The 27,731-nt window shown below is 46.9% G+C and overlaps 1 protein-coding gene across 3 annotated transcripts; it reads left to right on the top strand.

Moving 5' to 3' along the window:
* The first annotated feature begins 23,838 nt into the window (after nucleotides 1–23,838).
* ADRB3 (adrenoceptor beta 3) lies at nucleotides 23,839–26,728 on the top strand. Of its 3 annotated transcripts, none has more exons than XM_017679561.3 (3): nucleotides 23,839–25,037; nucleotides 25,345–25,510; nucleotides 26,032–26,728. In XM_017679561.3, the coding sequence occupies exons 1-3, from the start codon at nucleotides 23,842–23,844 to the stop codon at nucleotides 26,119–26,121; spliced, it is 1,452 nt and encodes a 483-aa protein (XP_017535050.3). In that variant the 5' UTR covers nucleotides 23,839–23,841; the 3' UTR covers nucleotides 26,122–26,728. The 3 variants fall into 3 exon arrangements, with proteins under 3 accessions (XP_017535050.3, XP_017535049.3, XP_017535053.3); XM_017679560.3 differs by having other exon boundaries at nucleotides 25,628–26,728; XM_017679564.3 differs by lacking the exon at nucleotides 26,032–26,728 and having other exon boundaries at nucleotides 25,286–25,481.
* Nucleotides 26,729–27,731: the final 1,003 nt, after the last annotated feature.

Raw genomic sequence — 27,731 nt, 5'->3', positions numbered from 1 at the left:
ATCCATCCTGATCCTGGTTAGTGGGTTTGTTGCCTTTCACCCTCTCTCTCCTCTTTTGTCTTTTTGGATAGTCCTGCTTGCAAACCCAAGCTGCTGGCCAATGAATACTCCGTGCCTTCAGGCTTCTGCCCTTTGAGGCCCTTCATGCTCTTCAGTGACAACCTGACTCACAGCTCTGCGTTGCCTCCAGTAAACTCAATGGCAGGGCTATTTCTCACAGTAAGAGCTGTTTCTTTTCAGCGAGTCTGTTATCCTCTAAGTCAGTGGAGAATCTGCCTGTTTTCTTTAACGTTTTTTTTTAACCTTTTGATCCCCTTCCCCATTTCTACCCGCTCCACACACCCCTCTGGCAACCATCAACCTGTTCTCTGTATCTGTGAGCTTTTTTTCTTTTTTAACATGTCATTTTTAAATGGTTGGCTCTCAATTTGAAGCAGGAAGTATAAGACCCTTATCTATAAGGAAGCACAGGAGTCATTAAAGGCCACCAGGGTCATAAACAACAGGACCCATGAGCTAACACGAAGGTGGTTCCCAATGGTGAATTTAATGTTTAATATGGTTTCTGGGCTCAAGAGTTTACAAAACATTTTAGTGGCTCAAAGCAGGTCTGCAATCTTTACCAGGAGGACCTCAAGAGCAGGTTCTTAAGCTTAAATCCTCATGCATGACTTCCTACTGTGGGAACAACGGAATGCTGTAGAGCAGTGATCAGCCCGGCTGCCCTCCTGCAGACCGCCCCTGGTGTGTCCACCTGAGATGTGCAGCTCAGAAAGAGGTTTTGTGTGTTGGCCAGGAGACTAGAAAAGGAAGGAAAGCGTTTGGTGGCAACTGAAAAACAGTGGCATTGCAGTCACCAGGGCCCAGCAGAAGATCAGCTACTTGGACCTAACCAGCCTTCAGGGATCAATCAGTCAAGGCCACTCAAACTGGGTAATTTGAGGAGCATTTAATAAAGGGATGCTTCACAAGGGCATGAGCAGGAAGTAGGGAAAGTGGAAAAACAGAGGAGAGAGTGCCTGCTGTGTGGAGAGGCCACACAGGAGCGGTCCCCTTCATGAGACACCTGGCTGGGCACAAGGAGGGAGTGAGGAAATAGAATCTGGCCTCCAGCCCTTGGCTTTCCGGCCTGGCTCCCTGATGGCCTAATCCAGCTGGAAGACAAAGGACAAGGGAGCCCATTGATGCTGCCCTATAGGCTGACCTCCTGGGACAAGGAGCAGGGTGGGAAAGGGGAAAGAGGGGATCTAAAGGGGTAACAGAAGATTCCAGCACAGTGGGGTAGAGGAAGAATCAGGAGACATGTGGAGCAGTCCAGAGCAAATCCTGGTCCTGAGCAGATGTGTGTGCAGGAAGTGTGTTGAGCCTGACAACATATTCTTCTTGCTTTGGGGTGACCGCAGAGACCTGTGTCCACTTATATACAAGGTGAGATGTCAAGGTCTTCAGCCCCCCAAATGTTCATCCCCACCCCTAAAATCTCCACACATAGGCTGATGCTGGAAATTCTCCCACTTTAGCTTTTTTCTTTGCTCTGAAGTTTCTGTTAACTAAACTGTCCTTGGCATCTGTGACACATCAAGTAAAGAAGAAAGGAAAGGAACATTTTCTGAGCTCCTGTTGACACTGGCAAAAATCAGTAGATCACACCACAGCCTTCTAAGACAAGTATCAGCATCACATTTCATCCAGGAGGAAAGCGAGGTCGGGGGCCAGGTGGCTCATGCTCACAGCCCACGTTTAAGTATTTTTATAACCTGCTTAGTCCAAAGCTCAAACTCTTAACCACCACTCCAGTGATTCCCAAACTTCAGAGCACTTCAAATCATCTGACAAGCTCGTGAAATAAGGCGGCATCTTTATCTGAGAATAGATTTCAATGTGAAGAGGGGAAAGCCACCCCCAAGAAAGGGGAAGGAGACAGGGGAGGCAAGGATGGTGTCTTAGCTGAGGCTGCTGTAACAGAATACTACAGACGGGGCAGCTTAAACAACGGACATCGGTTTCTCACAGTCCTGGAGGCTGGAAGTCCAAGATCAAGGTGTGGGCAGACTGGGTTCCGGTGAGGGCCTGCTCCGCGGCTGGGAGAGGCCAGCCTCCTCGCTGTGTGCTCGCATGGTGGAGAGAGAGTAGCTCTGGTCTCCACTCTCCCTCTCATAAGGGCACCAATCCCTGTATGCAGGCTCACTCTCATGACCTCACCTAGCCATGACTCCCTCCTAAAAGCCCCACCTCCAAACACCACATATAAATTTGGGGGCAGACACAGCTATTCAGACCTTCACATCAGGAAACTTGAGTATTTTGCCTCGGGTGGGCGCACCTGCACCTCTGCGTGGTGACAGTGTACTCCCTCAGGCCCCAGGAAGGGCTGTCCCTGTCCCTTCCCCTGACTCCCATGGGACCCCAATATTCAGTTTCCAACACTGAGTCACAGGATTTCACAGCACTGCTCTCAGGTGTGACAGATTTGACCTCGAATCTGATGGTACAGTGTTACCTCCATGGGTTTTGTAGATGAAACGTCCTGGGTTGAAAATCCACTTATAATTCACCTTTGCCAATCGCTCTGACATTCAATTTTCTCTGCTGTCAGAGGGGGTAACCCCATCTGCAGTGCTTGGGACCATGGTGGGCCTCCAGTGGATATAAAGAGCTGTCTACAAGCCCACCTCCTGATCCCCAGGCCTGGGCTTCTGCCTGTGACTTTCCATTTCCTTTAGTTGAGGTAAAAATGTGATATTTATTAAGTCCCTGCGTGTTAGAGGGGGTTGGTAGCTCGCACGGCTCATAGAGAGTAGCTTCTACACATGACAGAACACGCGGCCAAATATAAAAGAAAGACGCGAAGATTTGATAGTAAGGGAGTGGCCGGGTTTTACTTTTCTGAAGTCACCCTAGAGCGTGGGAAGTGCTAGGGGAACCTGCAGATTCTCCCACGCGGGTGAGGTTAATCCGATGGATCCCCAGCCCGTTTGCTGCTAGGCTGGAGCGCCCTCTGGTGGTCCTTCCTCGGAGCGCCTAGGTTTTGTTCTGGAAATTTTTCTTCATTTTTTTAAGACCGTTGGTCACTGTCTGTACTTCGTTTACTCAACAAAGTTTTACTGAGAATGTTCCTTGCCAGGGGACATTCTGGGCACTGGGGATATAGCAGTGAGCAAAACAAAGCAAATTCCTGACAAGTTCTTTCTCTAAACTATCTCGATAGTAATTAATAACTTCCATTTGAATCCCTGAAGCCTATTTTTTGCTCCTTCTGTATTGCTGAAAATGAATTTTTAAAAACCAGTATGCACAGAGTCCAAATAAAATGGAACCAGAGCACTGTGAAAAACTGGTGCAAATTTGAGAGCTTTGTAGCTCAATTTTAAAGTGACTTGCCATTGTATCTTATTATTATAGATTATAGATTCGTTATAGATTACACTTCTGATTTTCATATGCTTTTCAGTTTTGTTTATGAGTGCATTTACAGAGTTTCTTTAGTTTTGCACTGTCTATTGTGGTAGCTACTATTCGCATGTGACTATTTAAATTTAAATTTATTAAAATTAGATAAGATAAAAACATTTAGTTGTTTAGTTGCATTACTTGCGTGTCCAATGCTACATACCCACGTAGGAGTTGAGGCTATCTCATTGGACAGTGCAGATATATAATACTTTCATCATAGAAGGCCCTACTAGGCAACACTGTGACAGGGATACAGCTGTGGGAGTGTCACATTATGTCAATGTGGAGGTGTAACCCACTCACTCCTTTCTTCTACCTTCTTACCTGCAGTTTGGAGAATTGGCCTCTGGCAGGTACCATAGGGAAAACAGAGGGTGTGCAAACCAGAAGACCAAACTTCCTGCTGTTTGCCGACCCTGTTGAGAGAGGTGTCCACCTTCTCTGTTCCCCTTTGGCACAGTCTCTTATCCCAGTGCACATCTGACCGGCAGAGGGAGCAGGCTCCCAGGCTGATCAACCTGTGGCTGCTTTGTCCTTGGGAGATTTTAATAGCCAAAGCTGTGCCTCTCTGACCCTTTGGTCCTGGGTTGCCAACTCCGTTCTTGACCTCTGCTTTTCTGGTTCTAACTTTGAGCTAGAAGGCACTTGGGGAATCTTTTCATACATGAGGAAGTACTTGATCTCCTCCTCCTATGAGAAAGCATGTGGACAGTGAATGTGAGGGTATCTGAAAAATTGAAAGTCTCCACTTCCTGAGCCACAACCATTTACTTAGCGGCCAAGAAAACTGAGTTGAGCATTCTGAACCGCAGGCTCTTCCCATTTCTGCTGCTAACTAGCTCTGTGACTTTGGGCAGGTCATTTCTTACTCCCAACCCTCTGTTTATTTCTTTATATGTGGCGAAGGATGTGGGACTTGATGATTGCCAAGGTCTTCTGCGATTCTAGATTCTGTAACTTGGCTAAAGCCTCTGTGGCTTTGTTGGACATGTAAGTCAGGTTGAAGATAAACAGATTCCCTCCCCAAAGAGAAATCTCCAGGCTCAGATGGATTCACTGGAGAATTCTTTCCAATACCTAAAGAAGAATAAACACCAATTTTACAAAATCTATTCCAGAAAATGGAGGAGGAAGGAACACTTCCCAGCTTATTTTATCTGGCCAGTATTATCAGGATACCCAAACCAGACAAATACAGCACTCTAAAAAAGGAAAAAAAAAAAAAAGAAAACTATAAACCAGTATCACTCATGAATTTAGACCAATATCTCTATCAAAATCGAAAAGATATTAGCATTATAAAACAATTACAACAAATATAAAAAGAATACTTACATGACCAAGTAGTATTATTCCAGATATATGGTCTGGTTCAATATTCAAAACCCCACCATCTCAAGTGGACCATAAAGTTTAGATTTTAAACAATGTCCACCATACTAACAGGCTAATGAAGAAAAATCATATAATCTTATCAACTAGTATAGAAAAAGCATTTGATACAATCCAACACATATTCACAATAAAAATTCTCAACATACTAGGAATGGAGGGGGATTTCCTCAGTGTGATAAGAACATTTACAAATAGACTACAGCTACCAACATAGTGAGTGAAAATCTAAATGCTTTCCCCCTAAGATGGGAACAAGTCTGCTCTCACACTCTTATTCAACATAGTACTGGCAGTTCTAGCCACAGCAATAAGGTAAGAAAAAGAAGTAAAAGGCATGTGGGGAGGAAAGAAAGAATGAAACTGTCCCTTTTTGTAAATAACATGATTGTCTGTAAGAAAAATCCCAAAGAATCTACAAAAAACCCCTATAACTGCTGTGTGAGGTCTGCAAGGTAACAGGATGAGATCAACATACAAAAATCGATGCATTTCTATATACTAACAACAGAGAGGTGGAATCTGTGATTTAAAACACTATACCATTTATAACTGTCCCAAAGAAAATGAAATAAAGTTGACTTTTGAACAACTTGGTGTTAGGGGCGTCAACCTCCCTGCATAGTCGAAAATGTACATATAAATTTTGACTCCCCAAAAAGTTAACTAGTAATAGCCTACTGCTGATCAGAAGCCTTACCAATAACATAAACAGTCAATTCACACATATATACTTTGGTATAAACCTAAAACAAGCACAGGATCTGTGTGGTGAAAATTACAAAATGCTAATGAATTAAATCAAAGAAGACCTAAATAAATAGATTATACTGTGGTCATGGACTGGAAGACTGAATGTAGTAAAGATGTCAGTTCTTCCCACATTCATTTATAGGTTTAATGTAATTCCTATCAAATCCCAGCAAGGTATTTTGTAGACACAGATAAACTTATTCTGATACTAAGACAGAAAAGCACACACCCTAGAATAACTAAAACGATTTTGAAAAAAAAAAATAAAGAAGAAACCAGGAAGGATTATCCCCTATAAAACAGATAACTGTAGGAGACCAGGATGAAAGAAAAGGAGGGTCTAAGCCTGGCCAGCCCTTCCCTGAGAGAGTAGAGATGGAAGTTCTGGAGGCTTCCCTTCATCTGCTAGCTGTGCATGGATGATCACGGGGGCAACCGGAAGGCCACAGGGATAGAGGAAGTCCTACTTCCCACACAAGACTCCCATCCTCTTTGAGCTCCTCCATAAATGACAGGGACCTCAGAGAGGAGAACATGGTGTTTGGGAGGTAGAATCTGAGATGCTGGGTTCTTGGGGGTGTCTAATGTTCTACCTTTTTCCCACCGTGCTCCCATAATTTGAATGCAGACTAGTGTCTTCTTGCTCCTGGTTAGTAGTGTGCTAGGCCCAGTCCTGAGCACAACATGTATTCTGCCTCCTGTGAACTCTCATCTTAGTAGGAGAAAGGAGAGGTGCTGCATCTGCTTCAAATTTAGGGTAAGAGGCAGGATTGAAATTGGGGCTACCTAGAACAAGTCACCCACAAGCGTGAAATTAGGAATCTCAGTGCTTGCTAATTTCTAGATACTCTGTTTGGCTCTTTTCTAAATCTGTCTGTCCTTTTTTTTTAAAAAAAGGAAGGCTTTTTTTTTTCATTACAGGCTCTATTCTGTTCTCTTTTCAATAACTTTAAATGTGCTTGTTGCACAGTGCACATTTATTTTATTCCATCATTTCAGATTATTCCATCATTTCTAGTTTGTGATATGCGTATTCTTCTGTTTCCTGTGTCTGCTTAGCCTTCTTCAGGTGGTTCATTTCTTCTTGTGGTTTCTAAGTTTTTATCTCCTCATTTTCAGTGAGAATGTTCTGGAAGTAGAGTATTATGCATTTCCTTTTGCCAGGGCCCTGAGGTTGAGCAGATCCTGGATGAACTCTTACGTTAGTTCCTAAGTCTGGAATTCTCATATCGTGAGACTTGAACTGGTCTTCTAGAAAGAGTTTTTTGTGTCTTTGTTTTTTTTCCCACCTCGATCCCTGAGACCTAGCAATCTCGCTTTCTGCTTCTTTGGACTGGTGGGAGGAGTGTTTTGCGCTCCTTTGGGCAGCTTTGCACAAGGGTTTCAGTTCTTCCCAGCCCCAGACCTTCCCTGACTGCCACGTCAGGAGCGTGTGCTGTCCCATAGCTGTGAGTTCCCTCTAGGTTCTGGAATGTGGGGATTTTTCTTCACATTTTTGACCCTGGTTATGTATATACAGTGTGTGTGTGTGTGTGTGTGTGTGTGTGTGTGTGTGTGTGTGTGTTATGGTTTATCCAGCACGTTTGCGTGTTTGTAGGATCAGAAGAACTGTTTCCACTAGCCTAGTCCTAACTGTTGAAGGAACTTTCCCTCCTCTGAGGAATTTATTTAAGAAAATAACTTTCAGGATATCCACAATATGTCTTGGGGTAAATATAAAACCATCCCAGGAGTCTTAATAAGCATGATCTTGTACTTACTGGAGTAGAGTTTTTAAACATGCATTGTTATGAAAAGAACTGTTTTGATTGACTAGAATATCCTGTTGCACCAATATGATGACTAACTGTGATCAGTCTTCCCGCCCCTCAAATGGATATTTCTTGTTGCCAAGGGGTATCTTCAGTTTGAATATTTCTCACTTGTGTTCCTTCTCCAGGTAAAATCCTTTCTTTCTCCAAGGATGTAATTCTACACTTTGAATCATAAATTTCATATGTACACATCTTTGCTCCCTCATCCACAAAAAACGGTTTAAAATTCAAAACTCACCTCCCCCCAAATCCCTCCCCCGATTAGCTCCTATACTTAATTCACCCCTGCATATACCCTGTTTAAGTCATGTCGAATTATTTTGACTTCGTTGGCAGGAGAGTTAGTGAGTGTACCTATTTTTCAGACGAGTATTCAAGAATCTACAATAACTTGGGAGTTGGTGAGGGCATTATTGAATCTTTTATTTTTTTTGCTTATCTCACCAGGTCCAGGAAGGTGTTCTGTACCCAGTAGGCATTCAGTTATTTTACAGAGAACATTCTTCTCATGGCCTCCTGGTACCCACCAGGCATCTCGCCTCCAGAAGGTATCAGCAACCCAGGGTCCCAGCTTGAAACCTCAGACACTTCATCTCTTCCCAGCACCAGCTGCTAAGCCCATTACCCAGGGCAGGAGGAGCCTCCTGATGGCGGTGACTTCAGGGCAGCCCTCCGTTCTCCAGCCAAGCTCTGCTTTGGAGCCAGTGAGGGGACCAGGCCCCCTTCCTGCTGGCATTTCCTCTACTAGTATTCAGTGGCTCGTTAAAGGGTGGAGGGCTTGGGTGGGGGCCAGGACAAATGGGAGCAGTGACTGGGGTGAAAGGCAGGCACCAGTGACCCTTTGGTCTCCAGGCTGGAAGCATTTGTGGGGAGGCAGCATTTTATTTCTATCTTGAGGCAGTGGAAGAGGTCGTGGCAGGATTGCATTGTAGGGACTTCCTTCCTGCAGCCTTTAGAGAGAACTCCAGACACTAGACGTGACTAAAATGACAATCCCCTAGCCTATGGGATGCGGGGTGCCCCATTCTGAAGGCCCCAGATGGTGTCTGAGTGCTCCTGCCCCCTGCAAGCCCTGGACTCCTCCCTCCCACCACACTGCCCTGGAGCGCCTTTCTGGTGACTGGGGATGCTGCCTTTGGTCTCAGATGGCATCATGACACTGGGATCACTTTCCAGTCTGGGTCAAATGTGAGTCCAGGATGAATCAAGCAAAGAAGGCCAAGTAAGAAATGAGCCCTTAAATGTGCCTGGCCGGTCAGGTGGATATGGTGGCTGCCCCCAGGACCGAGTGGGCCCCTCAGCGCAGGGCTTCTCTCTGCCCTGTTTTCCACAGCTCTCACTCCCCATTGCCCTGTGAGGCCCCTGGTCTGTGCTCTGTGGTGCCACCACACACACACCCCTACACAAGTTGGGAGCCTAGCCAGAGGTGCCATTGATGACTTCCGGTCAATGACCGAGCAGCTGCTGGCATTGAAAGCCACTGTCCCTCTGCCCTCTGACCTGCCAGCCTTCTCCCAGCCCTCACAGAGCTCCAGAATGGGACGGGGCCAGCTCACACCTCAATCCGCCACTCCCTTTCCACTCCCAGGACTCCTTCATGCTCGGGACGCTGAGGGAACAGACAGAAGGGATGGTGCCTGGAGAAGCCCTGCCCGGTAGGAAAGAGGTTAAACATTGATGTCTGTTGGCATGAAATCTGGGGACAGGCAGCAGGGCTGTTAAGGGGAAAAATTCTATTTCTTGCCCTCTTTTTAAAGAATGTCCTTAGGACACTGGGGAAAATAGGGGGGAAGGGTGCAGATAAGAAAGACAGGTTTTGAAAGCAAGCCCCAAACCAGCCATTATCCATGTACCTTGCTACATTCCTAAGGTTGGACTTCTAGTCTGTTGCTAATAGCACACAACAGGCGCAGGGCGTCACTGGCTGCCTCAAAGACTGTGGATAGGCCGTTCAGACCTGGGCATCCTGGAGGTCCTGGATGCCAAAGCTCTAGAGAACTTAGGCAAACGTTTTTACATAGATACACACACATGCACAGAGAGAGGATCCATACACAATTTTTTTTTTTGAGACAACATTAAAAAACATTTTTGATGTTTGGATTGTAAGCTCCTGGAGGGGTAGAAAGCACATCTTAACTGTTTTACTTTCCTAAGCCTATAGCAAAGCATCTGGCATTTAGAAGGCTTTGAAAACACTGAACTGAAGCTACCCTGAGCTTTCTACCTGTGGAAGCCCACCCCACAAGTATCCATGGAAGTGGGTGTAGGTCACCAGGAGCAGAGGACAGCTTTTGAAGTGAAAAAGAGTAAACTACCCAGACTGGCACAGTCTGTCCTGTGGGAGAAGAGGAGAGGAGCTACGGGGGCGTGCTTTTTCTGTTTCTGCAGACAGCCTGCCTGGGTCTGGCCAGCATGCAGGAGCCGGGCGCCTCTCCTTGCCCCACCCTGACATTCCTATGTAAAATGTTTGGGTTGTAAATAGAAATATTTTATTTCTAGCTCAGTTGTAACAATATACTGCCTGGGAGTTTTGTTTTCACTCTTTATTATGGAACATTTTAAACACACACAAGAGCAGAGAGAATACTATTTCCCCTGCCCGGTGCTCACCATCCAGCTTCCAGAACTGCCAACACATGGCCAGTCTTGCTTTGTCTATACACCCACTGGATCGTTTTGAAGTGAATGCCAGTAATCCTATCATTTCATCTGTAATTTTACCATCCATATTGCTAAGAGACAAGGGCCTTTTATTAAAACACCATAGTCACAATAACATCATCACACCTTAAAAAGTCAACAGTAACTCAGCATCAAATATCCTGCTAGTGTTCAAATTTCTTAAGTTGTCTCATATTTTTTTATTCAGATTTTATGATTCTTTAAATTGTGTTCAAACACATACAATATAAAATTTGCCATTTAACCACTTTTGAATGTTTGACTCGGGAACATGAAGTACATTTACATTGTTGTATAATTATTACCATCTATTTCAAAAATTTTTCATCACTCCAAGAAGAAATTCTGCACCCATTAAGCCCTAACTCTCCCTTTCCACTCCTCTCAGCCCTTGGTACTTTCTAATCTATTTTCTGTTTCTCTGAATTGACCTATTCTAGATATTTCATGTAAGTGGAATCATACCATATTTGTTCGTTAGTGTCTGGCTTATTTTGCTGAGCGTGATGTTTTCAGGTCTCATCCATGTTTTAGCATGCATCAGAACTTCATTCCTTTTAAAAACTGACAATATTCTACAGTATGTGTATACCATATTTTGTTTATCTATTCATTTGTTGATGAACACCTGAGTTGTTTATACATTTTGGCTACTGTCAGTAATGCAGCAATGGACATTGGTGTACAAGTAGCTATTGCAGTCCCTGTTTTCAATTCTCTGGGATGCCTGCCTGGAGTACAATTGCTAGTAATTCTATGTTTAACTTTCTGAGGAATGGCTAAACTATTTTTCACAGTGGCCCTACCATTTTACATTCCCAGAAGGGTTCTGATTTCTCTGTATTCTCTCCAACCCTTGTTTTTTCCATTTAAAAAAATTATAGCTTTCTGGTAGATGTGAAGTCATATCTCATTTAGATTTGTATTTCCCTTATGACTTATGATGTTGAGCATCTTTTCATGTGCTTATTGGCTGTTCATGTATCTTCTCTGAAGAAATATTTATTCAAGTCCTTTGCCCATTATTAGATGGGGCTGGGGGCCTTTCCCTCGTTCAGTTGCAGGAGTTCTTTACATAGTCCGGATATTAAACCCTTATTATATATATGCTTTACGAATATTTTCTTTCACACTGAGGCCTGTCATTTCACTCTCTTGATAGTGTTCTTTGATGCACAGAAGATTTTAGTTTGAAGGAATCCAATTTTTGATGCCAGGACTTTCGGTGTCATATTTAAGAAACTGTTGCCAAATCTAAGCTTTAAATAAAGATATACCCCTGTGTTTTCCTTTAAGAGTTTTGTCATTTTCACTTCTTGAATTTAGGTCTTTAGCTCATTTTTAATTTTTGTGTACAGTGTGTCAACAGCTTGGAAATAGCAGGAGTAAAACCAGGGGTCACTGGAGTCGTAATTAGTAGAAGTTTATGGTGCGCACAACAGCAAGACATTTTGTGATCCAGGAGCACCAGGAGCACCGGGGACACGCAAACCCAGCCCAGGATGTGGCTTAGAGGTGCATTGGATGAAAGCAGCTTCTACATAGAGGGGTCGCCAACCTGATCCACACATTGAAAAACTGTTCTTTGTACAGCGAGGGGGCAGTGACTGTTCTTCACAGTGATTGGTTATAATGTCAGAATTTTTTTTTTTTAGTAATAGGACATTGGTAAGTGGTTATACATCATATCAGTTTTGGGGGACAGTTTAAAGTTTGCTCATGATTTTTTCAGAGACATAAGCAATAAATAACCCAGGTCAAGTCTTAGTAAAATAAGCTAAATTAAGTCACTTGTCTTGCAAGATAAGCTAAGTTAAGCTTTGCTTCTATGACTAAACTGGTTTAGTCTACTTAGGGAATTTTCAAGTCTGGTCTCTGTGTTTGATTTTTAACAAGGTGTACAGTAAAGCTCCAACTTCATGCTTTTGCATGCAGCTAGCTATCCAGGTTTCGTAGCACCAAGTGTTGAAGGGACGGTTCTTCCCCTATTGAATGGTTGTCCTCCTTTTTGATAACCAACTGACCATGTGAAGGTTTATTTCTGTGCTCTCAATTTTATTCCATTGGTGTTTATATCTATCGTTATCCCAGTGCCACATTGTTTTGATTACTGTTGCTTTGTAGTAAGTTTTGAAATTGTGAAGTATGAGTCCCCCAACTCTGTTCTTTTTCAAGATTGTTTTGATTGTTTTGGCTATTTGCAGTCCCTTGAGATTTCATATGAATTTTAAAAAGGGTTTTCCCATCCCTGAAAAAAAAATCAATGGGATTTTTTTTTTCTTTTTTTCGCCATTGGGATTTTGATACGGATTGCATTGAATCTGTGTATTTGGGTGGTATTGTCATCTTAACAATATTAAGTCTTCCAATCTGGCATATGGGATATTTTTCCATTTATTCAGGGCTCTCCTACTTTCTTTCAGGAAGGTCTTAGAGTTTCCAGTGTACAAGTCTTTTGCCTCCTTGGTTAAGTTTATTCCTAAATATTTTATTCTTTGGGATATTACTGTAATTGGAATTATTTCTAATTTTCTTTTTGGATTGTTCAGTGGTAGTGTATAGAAATACAACTGATGTTTGTGTGTTGACTTGGCATCTGACTACTTTGCTGAATGTGTTTATTAGCTCTATTAATTTTTTTGTGGATCCTTTAGGGTTTTCTACATATACAATCATGCTGTCTGTGAATAGAGGCAGTTTTACCTTTGCACTTCGGATGCTTTTTATTTCTTTTCTTGCTGAATTGCTCTGGCTAAGACTTCTAGCAATATGTTGAATAGAAGTGGCAAAAGTGGGTATCCTTGCCTTGTTTCTGATTTTAGGAGAAAAGCTTTCAGTTTTTCACCATAGAGTATGATGTTTTTCATATATGGCCTTTGTCATGTTGAGGAAATTCCCTACTATTTCTAGTTTATTATGAAAAGATGTTGGATTTTGTCAACATCAACCTTTTTCTGCAAGGTTGAATCCATCATGTAGTTTTTTTCTCCTTCATTCTAGTAATGTCATATATTACATTAATTTCATCTGGGATAAATCTTACTGGCCATGATGTATAATCCTTTTAATATGCTGCCACATTCAGTTTGTTTGTATTTTGTTGAGGATTTTTGCATCTATATTCCAAAGGGACATTGGTTTGTAGTTTTCTTTTCTTGTAATATCTTTGTCTCATAGGGTAAGGTAGGAAGTGTTCCTTCATCTAAGGTTTTTTGGAAGAGTTTGAGAAGAATTGGAATTGATTCTTCTTTAGATGTTTGATAGAATTCACCAGTGAAGCCATGTGGAGTTTCCCTTTGTTGGGAGATTTTGGTTACTGATTCAATCTTCTTATGTGTTATAGTCTATTCAGATTTTCTGTTTTTTCTTGAGGGAGCTTGGGAAGAAATTTGTGCTTCTAGGAATTTGCCTCTATCATCTAGACTGCCCATTTTATTGGTCTGCAGTTTTTCATATTATAATTCTTTTTGTTTCTATAAAGTTGGTAGTAATGTATGTCTTTCATTTCTGATTTAGGTAATGTGAGTCTTCTCTTTTTCTTAGACAAGCTACCATGCATTGGGAGGCATGGACAATCTCACTTTGTCTCTTTTGGTGATACTGAAATTGACCAGTGGGGCTTGAATGTCATCAACATGATTCATTCATTATAAAACTGTCTTTCTGCTTTTTCACCGAATGGTTTTAGTGATGCTTGATGATCATTGCCTTTATCCAGTATTTCCTAGAGGGATGCTGAAGTTTTAAAGAACACATTTAAATGAGCTGAATATGCCAAGACAGAATAAAAGACCTATTTTCAACATCTAGCCTTCTGGTTCTGAAGTTCAGTGTGGTAGAAAGGAAACACATCCAAGAGTCTTGAGCCTGGGGACCAGCCACATGCTGTACAGTTTTAGATCAGTCACTTGCCTTTTTTAAGCTTCAATCTGCAAAAACAGGGCACTTAACCCACGGCCTGTCAAAGCATAGTTCTGACTCTCCAGAGATAGAGATCTATTATTATTATATATATAAATTTTTTGAAGTATCATTTTTAAAAATTTTGGTATCATTAATCTACAATTACATGAAGAACATTATGTTTACTAGGCTCCCCCTTCACCAAGTCCCCCCCACATACCCCTTCACAGTCACTGTCCATCTGCATAGTAAGATGCTGTAAAATCACTACTTGTCTTCTCTGTGTTGCACAGCCCTCCCCGTGCCCCCCCCCACATTATACATGCTAATCATAATGTCCCCTTTCTTTTTCCCTGCCCTTATCCCTCCTTCCCACCCATCCTCCCCAGGTCCTTTCCCTTTGGTAACTATTAGTCCATTCTTGGGTTCTGTGCTTCTGCTGCTGTTTTGTTCCTTCAGTTTTCCTTTGTTCTTATACTCCACAGATGAGTGAAATCATTTGGTACTTGTCTTTCTCAGCCTGGCTTATTTCACTGAGCATAATACCCTCTAGCTCCATCCATGTTGTTGCAAATGGTAGGATTTGTTTTCTTCTTATGGCTGAGAAATATTCCATTGTGTATATGTACCACATCTTCTTTATCCATTCACAGAGATCTATTATTTTAATTGTATGTGCAAGCACTGGTCAGCCTGGCTTTCAGAATACTCAGTCCTTAGTTTCTTCCCATTGCTTTGTCAAGAATATTACTTGTTTCAAAGTTTCATGCAGGAATCCTGGTCCAATGCACTGCGACTTCAGTGGTTATGCTTATCACCTGGAACTTCACCCAGACAGGCTGCTCAAAGGGACCATCCCTCCCCTTTATGAAAGGGCTCATTCCCTGTATACACAGGTCAAAACGCATTGAACCAATAGTAAGATTTTGCTTTTTATGGTATATACTTCAATTAAAAAACAAACAAAAATACGAAGTGTTCATTCACCCAAACACTGCCCATACTTGGGCTGTGTAGAAAGAAGTTTCTCCCATTCTCCCCAAGAGCATCTACTGCTTCACATGCTCTTCCTTTGGGGCAAACTTTTTCTCAGGAAAGGATCTTGGAAAGTCATTCACTCTAAGGTATAACTGACCAAGAGACATTTCCTTTCAGGGGTTCTTTTATTAAAGCATATATTTATAAAGATGGAATTTTAAGGAGCATTTTTTTTTCTTAGAGGAATGCATCTTTCTATCTTCCTTCCATCACACATGATACCATCCTGAAAACAGCAGATCTGACAATAATTCTTTTGCTTGTCTGGGAATTGTTTAATCCCTCCTTCAGATTTAAATGATAATTGTGCTGGATACAGTATTCTTGGTTCAAGGCCCTTCTGTTTCATTGCATTAAATATATCATGCCGTTCTCTTCTGGCCTGTAGGGTTTCTGTCGAGAAGTCTGATGATAGCCTGATGGGTTTTCCTTTGTAGGTGACCTATTTTCTCTCTCTGGCTGCCTTTAGTAGTCTGTCCTTGTCTTTTATCTTTGCCATTTTAATTATATGTCTTGGTGTTGCCCTCCTTGGGTTCCTTGTGTTGGGAGATCTGTGGGCTTCCATGGTCTGAGAGACTATTTCCTGAAGATAGTTCTAATGACATTTTCTGATCCATTGTTCCTCCTGGTGCGCCACGGCCTCTTGAAAGCTGAGCCAGGGAAAGACCCCCTTGGGAACGGCTCCATAGGGGGGTCCTCACAGTCATCTTAGGCTGGTGAATCAGCAAGGAAGCTGCCCTTGGACAAGGGGATAGTGGATAAGCATCCTTTGGGCAAGTCATTTGGGGAAAGAGAGTGTTCAAGGAAGACTGTGGTGGAATATCTGGCCTTGGGAATGTGAAATCTTTGCAGTAGGAAGGTATTTCCTTGTGTCGAGTTAAAAATGAGAGGTGGGAACCAAAATGCAATGAGCCTCAAGTCTGTACATTTGACTGAGACTAGGAAAAATGGGAGTTGGAATGGATGAAAGCAGGGCACCTGGGATGGAGGCTGAAAATGGTGAGTAAAGGCCACAGGGCCCCTTTTCCAAGGTGCCTGCCAGGTGGAACAAAGACAGACAATTCAGCTGAAAGAGGCCATCCCAGTCCAGGACCTCTACACTCTGGTTCATGCCAGCCTGGCCATTAATGATGCCACTTTCCCTTTCTATGCCTTTCCAAGTCCTCATCACTTAACACTCAACTCCGATTCCTGTCTTGGTGAAGTTTTTTTCTGATCACCCTCATCTGGAAATGATTTCTTTGTTCCCCCAAATCCGGCTGTCACTGATGCTCCCTTCCCTCCTTGTGCCCCTGTCATTTGGCAGTTCTTTTCGCCTGGGTAAGTCTTGCCTTTTACAGTGGAATCAGCTTTAAAGGGGCTGTCATGTCTGATAGCTCTCGGCATCTCCCAGCACCTAGCCTGGTGCCCAGCAGCCACCCTCTTCCAAAAAAGGGACTGGCCAGAGGAGTTTCCCTGGGATGCAGGAGAAGGAAACGCGGAGAGCTGACTAGCCAGTGATTTGTTCCCTCTGAGCGAGCAGGGCTGGTGCTGGGTTTAATTTAGGCTGAGCTGCCTCTCATGTTTTAGAAGGACTTTCCCACGGCAGATGTGGGACCTGCGGTTCTGTGCCATTAGCACCACTGCGAGAGATGAGTGGCCAGCGATGCAGCCAAGTGTGCTGGCCTCTGACCTGGTTCCGCTGCTGTGCTGGGCTTGGAGATTTTTGCAGCCATGCGGTTTGGCCTTTCATTCCCAGCTCAACAGATGGGAGTGTGCCCATGTGGAGAACAAAGTCTGGGGACTTTGATGTGGGGGCATGGGCTTGCATCTCTGAGTGGGTGGACTCTGGTTGGGTGCACGTGGCTGGGCATATGAATGGGATGGCTCTCTTGAGTGAGGGAGGGCGTACATCTGAGTTTCTGAGTTTCTGTTGATCATGCATACACATCCCTGAGGGTGGGGTGTACTGACCTGCATGTGTGTGTTACTCTTGTGCTCACCTGTGCATGTGCCTCTATGTGAGAGCTCCCCATCTGGAGCTCTGCCAGGCTGGGTGTGTGCCTGCCTCAGTGTGTCTCAGCTTCGAGGATGACTATCCAGAGTGAAGGTAAGCAACTCACCAACAGGTTCCCCAAAACAGTGGTTCCTTCTTGACCCCAGACCCTCACCTTGGTCTCACGTGAAACAGATTCCAATGGCTCATCCGCTCCTCCTTCTCCTTCTGAGAAGGGGTAAGGGAACAGAGGAGGCCCACACTGCCCACAGCGAGGACTCATTTCTTCTTGGTACTCTGTGGTCCCGACAGAGCGCTGTGAGCCACAGGAGCCCTGGGCCTTCATTTGGAAGATTTTAATGCTGAAAAGGGAAGACCCTTCTTAGAAATCCAGGGCTGTCCTCCACTGTTCCCACTTCCCAGGAGAAAGCTGACATTCCCAGCACTGTTTACATTCTTTTCCTCTTTGTCCTCTATTCCCCACCCTTTCCAGGACCTTCTGGATTTGGGCTTGCAGATAAACTGTGCCCCTACAGACAAAGCCATCCTTCCTGCCCAGCCCCACCCTGACTTGCCACTGCTCAGAACTCCACCCTTCCTTCACCCATTCTCTTCTATACCCTCCTTTGCTCCTGGATAACCTTTTCATCTCCTTCAGAGGGTGGGAGGGCAATCCAAATTCCAGGAAGCAGAGGTCAATGTCAGTGACTTGCTTCCAGTCTCCAGCACCTCCTGCAGCCCCACGGCTCTCCCCTGCACCCCCAAACCCCTCTCTCCAAGTATGGTAGAACAAGCTACCACCCAGGCTGGAGACCCAGGACAAGGGGCCTCTCTTCCCAGCCTCATCATCCCATTTCCTGTGTGACCCTGAGCAGCCTCCTCATTAGATCCTGACAGCATGATCTGTAAGAGGCATGGTTACCCCAGCCTCCTCCTGCTGCCAATATTCTTGCACAGCGTTCCTGAAGCCACATCTTTCCAGGAGCCCAGGACTGCTCGGGACAAACTCAGGCAAGAGAGAGGCAGGATGTGTGACCTGGGATTGAGGACAGAGGGTTAAATTTTGACGATCTTATAGTGGTGGGAAAGGACCTGTCTGCTCATGGGGGGCTGGGTAAAAGGTACAGCAGGCTCTCCTCAAAGATGTCGCCTTGGTGTCCCCAGGAGATGCTCTTCTTTGTTTGCTTGCTTTCCTTCATCATGGGATAAAGCTGCCTACCACAGGACGGCTGGACAGCTTTGGGGGAAAAAACTAAAACTAACTCCCTCTATGGAGCTGGGAGCCCCCTAGCCAGGAGGCAGGGGCCAGGTCCTGGTCACCTCTCCATCAGCATGCAGAACGTGGGGACAGACACAGGGGAAAGTGTGCCCTGCAGTGACTGGGCGGCTGGACCCCCAGGCCGCTGACCCCCACTAGCAAGGTCCCTTGTGATGACCTGGGCTGAATGGCTGGCCTGAGGGTGTCTCCTCGTCCTCCTCCTGTTTCCAGTTTATTACCAAGGGAAGGCAGTCGCCTCCTGACTAGAAGCAAAATGCTTTGCCTCCTCTTGGAATTAAAACGAAAAGCATTTTCTTTTTAATAATCATAAAAAGTGGCATTTTCCCCATCCATGACTTCTTCAAAAACAGGAAACACTTCTCCTCTCCCCTTGCTGCAGCCTCTCTGCTGGCATCTGGACCTCAGCAACCCCGAGATGGGCTTCTTTCCTGAAGTGCTGTGGCTGTCCAGAAGGGCTTTGGGGGCTTGGCTGCCTCCCTCTTTCCAGCCAGGAAAGCCCCTCTTTCCATCTTGACTGGAGAGGATCTAATCATACCTGGCACTGGTTTCTCTGTTGGAGGAGAAACCACCCTTCTCGTTTTGCTCTTTTTTCTCAAGCGCCAGCTACCCTTTCCTTGACACCTGCTCGCCCCCGGGACGGCGGGGTTGAGGTGAGGCCAGGGGCAGGAGTATGTTCAGCGTGAACCAGGAAGCACCCAGGCTCATCTGGGATTTGCCTCCTGGGGGAGAGGGGAGAAGAGACCACAGATCCGAGGGGCGTGGTGGATCTGCCCTCCGCCCTACTGCCTCCTTCTCCTTGGCAGAGAAAGAGGCTCCAGAGAAATCCATCAAAGCAGTACCCAGGGGTGACTTGGAGGGTGATGAGAGAAACTTATCTGTGGGTGGGTGGGTGGCTGGGCACCCTCTCCTGCTGTCTCCCTCCCCCACTGGTTTGATCTCTCCCTTTCCTCCCTGGGAGAAAATGCCTTACTGAACACCAAGAAACATTTCCTGGTCCCTTCTTCCACTGATGACAGAACTAAGAGAAAAGTCACTGCTAGAAAAACCCTTCTCTGCCCCTATAAGGCTCTTGTCCCAGGCTAGCCCTTAAGCACCAGAGAACCTTTTCTTTTCCAAGAATGGAGACCCTTTCTCTGCCTCCCCTTCAAGCTCCTTTCCTTGGGAAACATCAGATGTGTGCACAGTTGGCCATCTCATGTTAGAGAAGACAAGGAAAGTCTTCTGTTGGGGGCTTCTTTCCAGTTCTGGGGGGGTGCTGGTGGTACATTTTGGGGAATCCATAGAGGGCAGACTGGAAGGTGGTACCTGCTGGGAGTGAGAGGACGTGCCTCGGGAAAGGAGCCAGCTCCTTGGGCACCCACATGCCTGTTAGGAAGGAACCTTTACTGTGTGATCATGGCCAAACCTCAGTTACCCCTGCGAGTATCAGCTTTTTAGTTCTGTAAAATGGTGACATTGCATTTGATTTTTAAGACTCCTTCAAGTTCTTATTCCACACCACCACTATCCTGTCCCCCTGGACTGATTGTGAGAAAAGGAGAATCAGCCTATATCAAACCCACTATGCAGAAGACACACACACACACAGTATTTAAAAGATGGAACGGATGGTCACAGAATGCTGTGGAGAAGAAAGAGGGGGAGAAAACTTCCACCTAGCTTTTTTATTTTTTTATTTTTATTTATTTATTTTTTTGAGAGGGCATCTCTCATATTTATTGATCAAATGGTTGTTAACAATAAAATTCTGTATAGAGGGGTCAATGCTCAATGCACAATCATTAATCCATCTCAAGCCTAATTCTCGTCAGTCTCCAATCTTCTGAAGCATAATGAACAAGTTCTTACATGGTGAACGAATTCTTACAGAGTGAATAAGTTCTTACATGGTGATCAGTACACGGGCATTCATCACAGAAACCTTCGGTTTTGATCACGTACTATGAATTATAAACAATCAGGTCAAATATGAATATTCGTTTGATTTTTATACTTGATTTATATGTGGATCCCACATTTCTCCCTTTATTATTATTATTATTATTTTTAATAAAATGCTGAAGTGGTAGGTAGATGCAAGATAAAGGTAGAAAACATAGTTTAGTGTTGTACTAGCTTTTTTATTTGTTTTCATTTTTTAGCTCCCTTCCAAGAACTTTAAGGCAAAGGGGAGGATTTTGAATCCTAGAACATAACCCCTCTAACACATGTGGTCGTGAATGCTGTACAAGGCTCAGTCACCTGAACTCCCCCGGGGCTCATCCCACCCTGTCACATAAGCACACACACAGACATGCACATACAGGCACCCCATTGCAATGTGCATAGGATCAACCACAAGCCCTGGTCAGCACAGGAGGGCATGTCCTCGCCTGCTCTTAGAACTTCTGCCCGTCTCACAGCTGCTGCCTCTTCTGGTTCCACGGACCGCATATCCTAGGTGCCAGACCATCACACACCTGCTGCCTGACACAACAGGGTAACTTGCATTGTGAGAGCTCTCAACAAATAAATAGCAGCCTGGGGGCCTGAAAGGCTATTGGAGACCCACTTTCACTGTGTGCTTCCAAGGCCACAGAACAAAGGGCATCCACGGCCCAGGGCCAGGGTAAAGCCATCTCTGGACAACATGTGCTTCTGTCCAGAGTTGGATGACCTCCACAGACCAGGCAGCACTAAAGCCCCTGGGGCCAGTCCTTAGGACAACTTCCAGAGCAGAAGGGCACTTGCCTCCCGTTCCCAGACGGCCATCCAAAGTGATGGCTACGGTGTGCCTGGGTGCACTGCCTGGAGAGAGTGACCTGGCAATATCTTTTACATTTGCAGGTGTGTATATCCTATGATACATAGTGATTCTATCTGTAGAAATGTATTCTAACAAATGTACTTACACACATGTGAAATGACATGTGGACAAGTTATTCACTGCAATGTCATCGACCAGTAAAGACTGAAAGTAAATTCAATGTCCACTAGTAGCTGATGGTTTTCATAGATTATGGTATATCCATACAATGGAATACTCAAAGTGGGAAGCTTTTGTATATTAGTATGGAAGGATCACAGATGTATATTAAATTAAAATAAGCAAGGTGCCCAAGGGTGGGTGTATTTTACTATGTGTGCAGAAAAGAAAGGACAAAAGCATATGCATTTGTATTGACTTGTTTATATAGAAAACATTACTGGAAAGATAAACAAGAGCTTAATGGGGGTTACTTGTTAGGAAAACCAGGATAAAGGCAACTTTCCCTTACAAGCATTTTGTATATTTTGATGTTTGAATATGTGAATGTATTACCTATTCAAAAGATTAAATTGAGAAACACAAAAGCAGGAAGAAAAAGAATAACCCCACAGACCAGAGTGGCAAAGAGAGAGCCCTTCTTCCCCTTCAGTCAGCCGCCAGGCAGGGGAGGCTGGACCGGGGGAGGGGGAGAGGGGGTGCTGGAGCAGGGGAAAGCGGGCCAGGCAGCAAGCCAGGTGCTCAAAAGGCCTCATGCCAGGACTGGGACGCCTTGGCTCACAGGCTCCTTTGGCTGTTGACACGACCATTCCCCAAACTCAGGCACACTCATGTGGTTTGGGGAATCTTGTCTTTGAGAAAATGTAAACATTTTCACACACTTCCTCAGAATGACAAGATCGCCCCCTAACGCAACGACATCCTTTGAAGTTGCTTGACTTCCTGGCACCCTTTTCCCTTCCCCCACCAACTCTGATGTCCTGGAAAAAAACTGCCAAATGACATGTATTCATTTAGAGACTACTCTTTGAGAATCTTAGGACACCCCCCTGAGATAACTGGCTACAATCTGAGGGTGTTGCAAAACCCGGTTTGGGAGCGACACAGACACGGCTGGAGGCCAAGTGGGGCTTGCACCACTCTGGCATGGCTGGGGCCAGGGGCCAGGGGCTGGGCCTCTCTGCCTCTACCCACCAGGCATTTCTGCACGTCCAAAGGCCTGCTTGGTGTACATGCGCCTGGAAGACATTTGCTGGGAGCCACTGACACCCAGCTTGTGGGGAAGCTTCTGGGTCCCTGGCAGATGAAGCTGGTTCTTTTTCCTCAAGGATAATTTTAGGTCCTTATTTGCCCTCCTGTCTTTGTAACTCCCAACCCCTGGCTCAGCCTCCCACAGGGATTGCTTAGACCAGAGACTATACAGTGCTCTTTTGAAATACAGAGTTGTTCAAAAGTGACATGCTAGGGCATGGCCCTGCAGGCATTTTCCATGTTCATTTTTTCCCCTTTGTCCCATTGTTTCAGAGGAGGAAGCGAGACAGCTCAAGGATCCGGTTCTGATAGGTTTTAATAAAGCTATCATATCTTCCTGCCTGTCCATGTGAACCCAAGGACTTCTTTTCCAGGCTCACCCCCCTACACCTGACTTGATTGAGAGAACCTAGTGTAGAGACTGGGACAGCAGCATGGGCCTTAAGGCTGGGGGAGCAAAGGGAAGGTGGGAGGCTCTGGACCACATGGGGGCTTTTAAGATGCATTCAAATACTAGATGTATCTTTCCACACACTTGAACAGGAAACATGTGAATGCTTCACCTCAGTATCTTCTAATTCTTAAAAGCTCATGAATTAAATCTTCAAAGTGGTAGAGTGAACACTTTACCATCAGGAGGAGCTGACAGAAGACCTGTGGATAGTTGGTGATGGTGGACAAGCCTCAGCCTCAGTGCCATTCACTAATTTTTAACATGTCTTTACCACAGAAGAGCTTTAGAGAAGGGGACCATCTAGGAACTTGCTGGGTGGAAAGGAAGGGACAAAGTGGGATGGGGAAGATGGAGAAATGGACCCCCCTCAGCACCCCAGCTGCATGAAGCCATCGAGATTCAAATGAGCAGGCAATGATTAAAACTCCTGGAAAATGGCAGGTTTCCCCAGTATCTGGAAGGAAAAAAAAAAAAGCAGAGAACTTGAGGGGCAGGAGGGTAAGTTGAATGGAAGGAGGGAAAGGAGACAAATGTTTTGGAATGAGGTCTGGGAGAAGAGAGAAGATGCTGCCAGCCCTCTATTACTTACCGCTCTTAGAGGAGGGTGCACCGGTAGGCGAGGGGCCACCGCGGGGGGGCTCTGCTCGCCTGGGGGCTGGGAGTTAGTTGCCTCCTCCCCTGGCACGCCCAGGCGGGTAGCGGTCTCCATTGCCCGCCCTCCAGCGTTGCACCTGTGTGCTGAGAGAGCCGGGCTGCCCACGACAGGAACGGGCACCTCGCGGAGAGAAAGCAGGGGGTCCGTACTTCAGATCTGGCGAAAGGAGAAGCGGGCACCCCTCTCGCTTCCCTCCCACCTCTGCAATTCCCATCCCGACGCCGAGCGCGGAGACTATCGGCCTCTGCCCCTTTAAGGGCCGCCACTCCTTCCCCCCAGCGTTGGCACTAAGGGGGTGGAGGAGGCTGAGCGGTCTGCCTGGTCAATGAGGGAAGATGGCCCCGGCCCGGGGCATCGCTCCCACGCCCCGCCGTCCCCTCCCCCGAGCCGGGTGAGCTGGGAGCCCCCTTCCTTTTCCTTGGTGCCCCACGCGCGACGCAGGAATGGCTCCGTGGCCTCTCGGGAACAGCTCTCTAGCCTCGTGGCCAGACGCCTCCACCCTGGCGCCCGACACCGCCAACACGAGCGGGCTGCCGGGGGTGCCGTGGGCGGCCGCACTGGCGGGGGCGCTGTTGGCGCTGGCGGTGCTGGCCACCGTGGGAGGCAACCTGCTGGTCATCGTGGCCATCGCCCGGACGCCGAGACTCCAGACCATAACCAACGTGTTCGTGACTTCTCTGGCCACAGCCGACCTGGTGGTGGGGCTCTTGGTAGTGCCGCTGGGGGCCACCTTGGCGCTGAGTGGCCACTGGCCTCTGGGCGCCACTGGTTGCGAGCTGTGGACCTCGGTGGACGTGCTCTGCGTGACGGCCAGCATCGAAACCCTGTGCGCCCTGGCCGTGGACCGCTACGTGGCGGTGACCACGCCGCTGCGCTATGGCACACTGGTCACCAAGCGCCGCGCCCGGGCGGCCGTGGTCCTGGTGTGGGTCGTGTCCGCTGCGGTGTCGTTTGCGCCCATCATGAGCAAATGGTGGCGCGTGGGGGCCGACGCCGAAGCGCAGCGGTGCCTCTCCAACCCACGCTGCTGTGTCTTCGCCTCCAATCTGACCTACGCGCTGCTCTCCTCCACCATCTCCTTCTACCTTCCTCTTTTGGTGATGCTCTTCGTCTACGCGCGCGTTTTCGTGGTGGCTACGCGCCAGCTGCGCCTGCTGCGCCGCGAGCTGGGCCGCTTCCCGCCCGAGGAGCCTCCGCCGGCTGCGTCCTGCCCTCGGTCCCCCGCCGGGGTCGGGCCATGCGCTTCGCCCGCGGGGCTGCCCTGCTACGGTCGGAGGCCGGCGCGCCTTCTGCCACACCGGGAGCACCGGGCGCTGCGCACCCTGGGACTCATCGTGGGCACCTTCACTCTCTGCTGGCTGCCCTTCTTTGTGACCAACGTGGTGCGCGCCCTCGGGGGCCCCTCCCTGGTTCCAGGCCCGGCTTTCCTTGCCCTTAACTGGTTAGGCTATGCCAACTCCGCCTTCAACCCGCTCATCTACTGCCGCAGTCCTGACTTTCGCAGCGCCTTCCGCCGTCTGCTGCGTCGCGGCCGGACGGAGGAGCACCGCGCCGCCGCCTCCCTCCCGGGCGCCTGGCCGGGCCCCCCTGCTGCCTTGACCAGCCCGGCGCAGGCCAGGCAGTGCCCGCCGCTCGAGGGGTAGGTAACGCAGAACGCAGGTGAAAGGGCTGGCGGCTCGGAATCAGGGAGCAATCGGTATCTCCTTGGTCAGTTTCTTAAGTCTGGGGTTCGGTAGGAGAAGGTGGGGCCGGGGAGGGTCTCTGCATTGAGAGAAGGGGGAGCAAGGCGTTGGGAACCCAGGTGGAACACAGGGCCTTTCTCCTCCGTACCCGGCCTGCCCTGCCCTCCGGTGGGAGCGCGAGGGCTGCGTGTTGTTTTGACCCCAGGGAAGTGCCGCCCTGCCCCGAGGCCTCCGCGCAGCTCTAGATTTGGTTTTCTGGCTCAGTTCTTGGCGCCATACTTCTCGCCACCACCGGGCTGACTTTGACTTGTACAGAAGACTAGAGGCTCTCCCAAGCCCTCCGCCTCCCTGCTGGTCTCTGAAAGGTTTGATCTTGCCTGTGAAGGTGAGCCCCCACTCAGGTATGAAGGACGCACGGAGTGAGGAGCCGGTGAGTGGGCGTTCTTTCCCTGGTAGGAGCAGGGCCGGGTGGAGGTGGAGGTGCGGCTGGGTTTCGGTGGCTGGGTGGAGTGGGGATGCTTTTGTGTAAGCACAGTGTGTTTTCCAGGTCCACCACCTCCATCCACCCTTCCCTCCAGAGCCCGGGTCCCCACCCTCTGCGCCTCACCCCAAGATATGTTTATTTTTTATTTTTTATTAAAGTATCATTGGTATACACTCTATTTATGAAGGTCTCACATGAAAAACACTGTGGTTACTATATTCACCCATATTATCGAGTCCCCCCACACCTCATTGCCAGTCACTGTCCATCAGCGTAGTAAGATGCCACAGAGTCACTACTTGTCTTCTCTGTGCTACACTGTCTTCCCTGTGACACCCCCACACCATGTGTACCAAACTTAATGCCCCTCAATCCCCTTCTCCTTCCCTCCCACACACCCTTTCCTACCCCTTCCCTTTGGTAACCACTAGTCTCTCACCCCAAGATGTGCTATCTCCATTTTCCAGGGCTTCCTGGAGACTTTCTTAGGCCTTGAAGGACAAGAAACAAGAACTATGTTGATCCAGAACCTTTGGAAACCTCTGGTCTGTGTTTAGAACGAGCCCTGTGGAGTTTCCCAGCTGGACTCTGCCCTTCAGAACCTGAGGACTGGGCCATGGGTTGGAGAGGGGGAATCCGTACCAAATGGGGTTTCACCATCCTCTCTGTACCTTTCTGAGAGTTTTTTAGACCACTACCTCAACAGCGGAAGTGTCTGGCTGCCTGTGTTCAGCTGCCCTTGGAGCAGCAGGGGTGGCTTTGCTTTGTGGGGTCACTGATCACCTTGTCACTTGTGTGCTGTGTGCTTAGCACAAAGAGAGCCCCCACTTGGCCTATTCCCCCTGCCACCCAGACCTGGTGAGCCATTCAGTGTCCTCTAGGCTTGATGACTCAGGCTGAGAGCGGAAAGCTAGGAAAGGTCAAGTTTTGGGTTCTTGACCCTTGCACCTTCCCTCGGGTTCTCTAAGCACCAGCCTCCTTCACTTTGGAGACCGGGCAGCTCTGATCTACCTCACAGCAGTGTCACAGGGGCTTCTTCAGGGTTCTGTGGGCCTCCGGGGCTCATAGGAGGGTGAGCCATTAGAACAGATCTTTACTTTTCCATTTAAAATCAAATTAATAAATATGGCAACAGAGTTCATCTGTTGTTCTCTTTTCTCTCCATTTGTTTTCCTTGTATAATCCGTTTACTCCCTTTCTTAGAACTGGCTTTTGACAGAGGCAATAAATTAAGACAAATCCTCATGAAACAAAACATGGAAAATCTGTTTGGTTAAAGAGCAGCGAGCTCAAGCCCTTGACCCTTTTGCAAGTGAAGAGCAGACCCGTGGCCCCCACAGAACTTGAGCAGAGTGTTCATGGGAGGGCGGGGCTTGCTGTGCCCAGAATCAGGGCAGCTGGAGAATGTGGGTCAGCCCCCACGCTGGAAGCCAGTGGTGGATTCCTAAGCTCCCATGGCCATTGGGACTTGTATTGAGCAAACATCTTCGGTTATAAATATATCCTGAGGTTTCCCATCTTCTCCATAACCCCTACCTTCCCACACCCTTTCCTGAGCTGCAAAGTCTCTATGATCCTCTTGAAGTTAAAACTGGAGTCCTAAATCTGAGCCAGTTGATAATTTTTTTCCCTTAAGCCAATGTTTATGAACCTTATCAGGCAGTTTCCTACCGCAAGGAGATTTCTGTGGAAATCACTGGGCCATTTTGTGAGTTCTTATTTAAGCCCTATGAGCAGAGACCATTGTCTGGGCTGATTTTCAGGATGGCCAGTAAATCACCAAAGGTTGAATGTGCCATATGACAATGGTATTCCGTGTATTCATTGGCTAGGTCCAGGGGCTCCAGAGTTCTAAAATTTCCATCTGCCCTGAGCATAAGCTTAGTGGATTTCCACATGTGGGTGTTCACAGTGAAGGGGACCTGGCCTGTTTTCCTCCAGTTCTCCCTGCTCCCTTTTCTCTAGGAGCCCAGGTTGTATTTCTTAGCCTGTTTGCATACCAAAGATGACTTTCTCCCTTTCAAGCCAGAGCATGAGATATCTAGTGTCTGAGGTGTGGGAGGTTTCTTGGCAAGAATTCAACTTTTGAGTACCCAGTGGGGAAGTCTTGCTATAGCCTGGTGATATGTAAAAGGACCTCCTCTCCCCACCTCTGGCTATTTTCCAG

Source organism: Manis javanica, chromosome 12 (assembly GCF_040802235.1).
Source record: "Manis javanica isolate MJ-LG chromosome 12, MJ_LKY, whole genome shotgun sequence".
Lineage (NCBI taxonomy): Eukaryota > Metazoa > Chordata > Mammalia > Pholidota > Manidae > Manis > Manis javanica.
This window is presented reverse-complemented; position numbering and strand designations above follow the sequence as displayed.